Genomic DNA, 4,438 nt, shown 5'->3' with positions numbered 1-4,438 from the left:
CTCAGTAGTGACTAGCTTCCCACACATAATGTATTGTATATAATATAATATATCATACACTCTGTGTTCCTCAGTAGGGAGTGACCTACCCTGCCTGTCATACCACACTATAATGTATATATATATAATATAATATATCATACACTCTGTGTTCCTCCGTAGAGAGTGACCTACCCTGCCTGTCATACCACACTATAATGTATATATGTATAGTATAATATATCATACACTCTGTGTTCCTCCGTAGGGAGTGACCTACCCAGCCTGTCATACCACACTATAATGTATATATGTATAGTATAATATATCATACACTCTGTGTTCCTCCGTAGGGAGTGACCTACCCAGCCTGTCATGGCATCTGGAGTAAGTGGGCCCCACCACTGGAGAGGAGCCGCCTGGCCACCACCTCATTCTGTGGATCCTATGCCGGTGCCGTGATAGCCATGCCTCTGGCTGGGATCAGGTCTAATGCTCTAAGATCATCTTCATCTCCAGGGCGGGTTCTCCCTAACTTGGCCTTTCTCATTCCCCCATTCTCCAGCTTTCATGCCGTCCATAGTTGTTGCTTAGGCTTACTCAGTCTTGTCCTAGGGGGATCTTTTGAGACATGATTGTCTATTTGACTTTATTTGTGTCTGTTGACTAAGAAATCAGGAATAAACCAGAAATATCCATATACCTCATATTTTATTAATCAGATTTTTACAGTAATATAACTCTCTGCTCTCTGTCTTCCACTATATAGCCTATAGTGTGTAATATGGTGATATATATATGTAGGTATATATATGTGATATGTATAAGTGTATGGTATCATAGTATCTTTCACTCCCTACTCCATATTAATATATGTTATATCTGTGGTCTCGCTCTCTCTCTGTCTCTCTGTCTCTCTGTCTCTGTCTCGGTCTCGGTCTCGGTCTCTCGCTCTAGGCTGCTTTGGGATGTTCTGGTACATGTTCTGGATCCTGGTGTCCTATGAGAGCCCAGAGGTTCACCCCACCATCACCGCCGAGGAGAGACGTTACATCGAGGAGAGCATCGGAGAGGGTCAAGAACTCTTCGGTCCTGCTAGCGTGAGTTCTCCTCTTTCTCCTCCTTCTCCTCCTCTTCTCCACGTATCCAACTAACTGACATGTGTTCTGCTATACACAACTATGGCTCTGCAGAAATACAAGACTCCATGGAGGAAGTTCTTCACCTCAATGCCCGTCTATGCTATCATCGTGGCCAACTTCTGCAGGAGCTGGACTTTCTACCTGCTCCTCATCAGCCAGCCGGCCTACTTCGAGGAGGTGTTCGGCTTCGAGATCAGCAAGGTAAAAGGATGAGCCGTTCACTCACAATACCAGCCAGGTGTGAATTAGTTGGCTTGATTTGTGTAAGACGTAACCGGGCCAGACAAAACTCATCAGACATTCTAATACAAAAACATATCCGTTGTGTCATATGTACATCACTTGTATGGGGCATAAGCAATTGCTTTACCGAGTACCAGTGTTGGATTTCATTTCCATTTCGTAACGTTGAGGCTAAAATGTCCTCTAGGCACCAAACACAGACACATCCTGGTCCGCGTCCTAAATAGTATCCTATTGGCCCGGTTACATTGTACCAGGGCTCTGATCAAAGTAGTGCACTACGTAGTAAATAGCGTTTCATTTTGGACGCAGGCGATATAACTCAGGCTGGTCTGACAAGTGTAATAATTCAGATGCTGGGTGGATCTCTGGCTCTCTTGTGGATCAGGGTGTGAATTATAGCCTCGGTGTGATATCTGGAGTCAGTGGTGGTTAAAGGGGAGTAGGAAGACGTGTTCTGGGACAATCGCTGTTTTGATTTAAGAGGTGTAGCTTGAAAGATGATATCTCTCTTTTCTCCTCCCTCTGCACCCTGCACCATTACTGTTATCATGATACGTCATGACACCATGATACGTCATGACACCATGATACGATCATGACACCATGATAAGTCATGACATCATGACAGCATGACATCATGATATGTCATGACATCATGATACATCATGACATCATGACAGCATGACATCATGATACGCTCATGACATCATGATACATCATGACATTACGATACATCATGACATCATGACATCATGATACATGGGAACACGTCAAGGCCATGAATGACAAACTAATCTGCGTTTGAAAGATCTGAACACAGAACAACATACAAGGAGAATTTGCGCACATGTTGGAAACAGACTTCTGAAATGAAATTTGACACGTAATAAATATGTATCTGTCACACCTTGGTCTTAGTATTTAGTGTTTTAGTTAATTAGTTGGTCAGGCCAGGGTGTGACATGGGTTTATGTTTGTTGTATTTCTTAGTGGGGTTTTTTAGTTATTGGGATTGTGGCTGATTAGGGGTGTGTGTTGCATAGGTTTGGCTGCCTGAGGCGGTGATTCTCGTTGTCTCTGATTGGGAACCGTATTTAGGTAGCCTGGGTTTCACTTTGTATTTCGTGGGTGATTGTTCCTGTCTCTGTGTTAGTGTTCACCAGACAGGCTGTATAGGTTTTTCACGTTCCGTTTGTTGTTTTTTGTATTTATAAGTTATTTCGTGTATCGTCATTTGTTCCATTAAAAACATGAGTAACCAACACGCTGTATTTCGGTCCGACTTTCTTTCGACAAACGAAGAACGCCGTTACAGTATCTGGATAGACCATTTCATGGGTTGTCAGTTCTGCCAGGTTGATGTTAATTGCAGTCAACTTGAAGGTTGAAATGTTTATGGTTCACTGTATGTGTTGTCAGGTGTTAATGCTGTAGGCACCTCCACACTTACTGAGGACCATCATAAAGCCCTTTAATGTTATTGCTATTGTTTATATTAATTGTTGATGTTGATGTTTGCGTTGTCAGGTGGGCATGGTGTCGGCCCTGCCTCACTTGGTGATGACCATCATCGTGCCCATCGGAGGACAGCTGGCTGACTGGCTACGCACCAGAAACATCCTGTCTACTACCACCGTCAGGAAGATCATGAACTGTGGAGGTGAGGGCTACATAAGGACTTCATAGAGATTTCATAAGGGCTACATAGAGATTTCATAAGGGCTACATAGAGATTTCATAAGGGCTACATAGAGATTTCATAAGGGCTACATAGAGATTTCATAAGGGCTACATAGAAAATTGTGTAACACATTCATAATCTGTACAGATCATCCTGTCAACTTTTTTATTGATTTATTTTACCTTTATTTAACTAGGCAAGTCAGTTGAGAACAAATTCTTATATTCAATGACGGCCTAGGAACAGTGGGTTAACTGCCTGTTCAGTCTAATTATTAGACCTTGTCAGCTCGGGGGTTTGCAACCTTCCGGTTACTAGTCCAACGCTCTAAACGCTAGGCTACCCTGCCGCCTCTACACTCTAACCACTAGGCTACCCTGCCACCTCTACACTCTAACCACTAGGCTACCCTGCCACCTCTACACTCTAACCGCTAGGCTACCCTGCCGCCTCTACACTCTAACCACTAGGCTACCCTGCCACCTCTACACTTTAACCACTAGGCTACCCTGCCACCTCTACACTCTAACCACTAGGCTACCCTGCCGCCCATCGTCATGGTCTGGAAGGTCATGAACTGCGGAGATAAAGATTACATTTACATTACATTTAAGTCATTTAGCAGACGCTCTTATCCAGAGCGACTTACAAATTGGATTAGCTACATAAGAACTTCATAACAAATACATAACACATTCCTAACCTGTTCATATCACATTGTAGACTGTAGGTCACCAAGGATAATAACTAGACTGTAGATAATAAAGGATAATAACTAGACTGTAGGTCACCAAGGATAATAACTAGACTGTAGGTCACCAAGGATAATAACTAGACTGTAGGTCACCAAGGATAATAACTAGACTGTAGGTCACCTAGGATAATAACTAGACGGTAGGTCACCAAGGATAATAACTAGACTGTAGGTCACCAAGGATAATAACTAGACTGTAGGTCACCAAGGATAATAACTAGACTGTAGGTCACCAAGGATAATAACTAGACTGTAGGTCACCAAGGATAATAACTAGACTGTAGATAATAAAGGATAATAACTAGACTGTAGGTCACCAAGGATAATAACTAGACTGTAGGTCACCAAGGATAATAACTAGACTGTAGGTCACCAAGGATAATAACTAGACTGTAGGTCACCAAGGATAATAACTAGACTGTAGGTCACCAAGGATAATAACTAGACTGTAGGTCACCAAGGATAATAACTAGACTGTAGGTCACCAAGGATAATAACTAGACTGTAGGTCACCAAGGATAATAACTAGACTGTAGGTCACCAAGGATAATAACTAGACTGTAGGTCACCAAGGATAATAACTAGACGGTAGGTCACCAAGGATAATAACTAGACTGTAGGTCACCAAGGACAATA

At 42.6% G+C, this 4,438-nt stretch overlaps 1 protein-coding gene across 1 annotated transcript; it reads left to right on the top strand.

Moving 5' to 3' along the window:
- Nucleotides 1-332: 332 nt before the first annotated feature.
- LOC135528791 (vesicular glutamate transporter 2.1-like) lies at nucleotides 333-3,027 on the top strand (the record flags this gene model as incomplete). The annotated part of the gene is made up of 4 exons (XM_064957848.1): nucleotides 333-432; nucleotides 937-1,079; nucleotides 1,173-1,322; nucleotides 2,895-3,027. Coding segments are annotated over 4 exons (526 nt in total), but the record flags the coding sequence as incomplete, so codon positions are not given.
- Nucleotides 3,028-4,438: the final 1,411 nt, after the last annotated feature.

Source organism: Oncorhynchus masou, unplaced genomic scaffold (assembly GCF_036934945.1).
Source record: "Oncorhynchus masou masou isolate Uvic2021 unplaced genomic scaffold, UVic_Omas_1.1 unplaced_scaffold_10346, whole genome shotgun sequence".
NCBI classification, from domain to species: domain Eukaryota; kingdom Metazoa; phylum Chordata; class Actinopteri; order Salmoniformes; family Salmonidae; genus Oncorhynchus; species Oncorhynchus masou.
The sequence above is the reverse complement of the archived record's forward strand: the minus strand, read 5'-3'. Positions and strand labels throughout refer to the sequence as shown.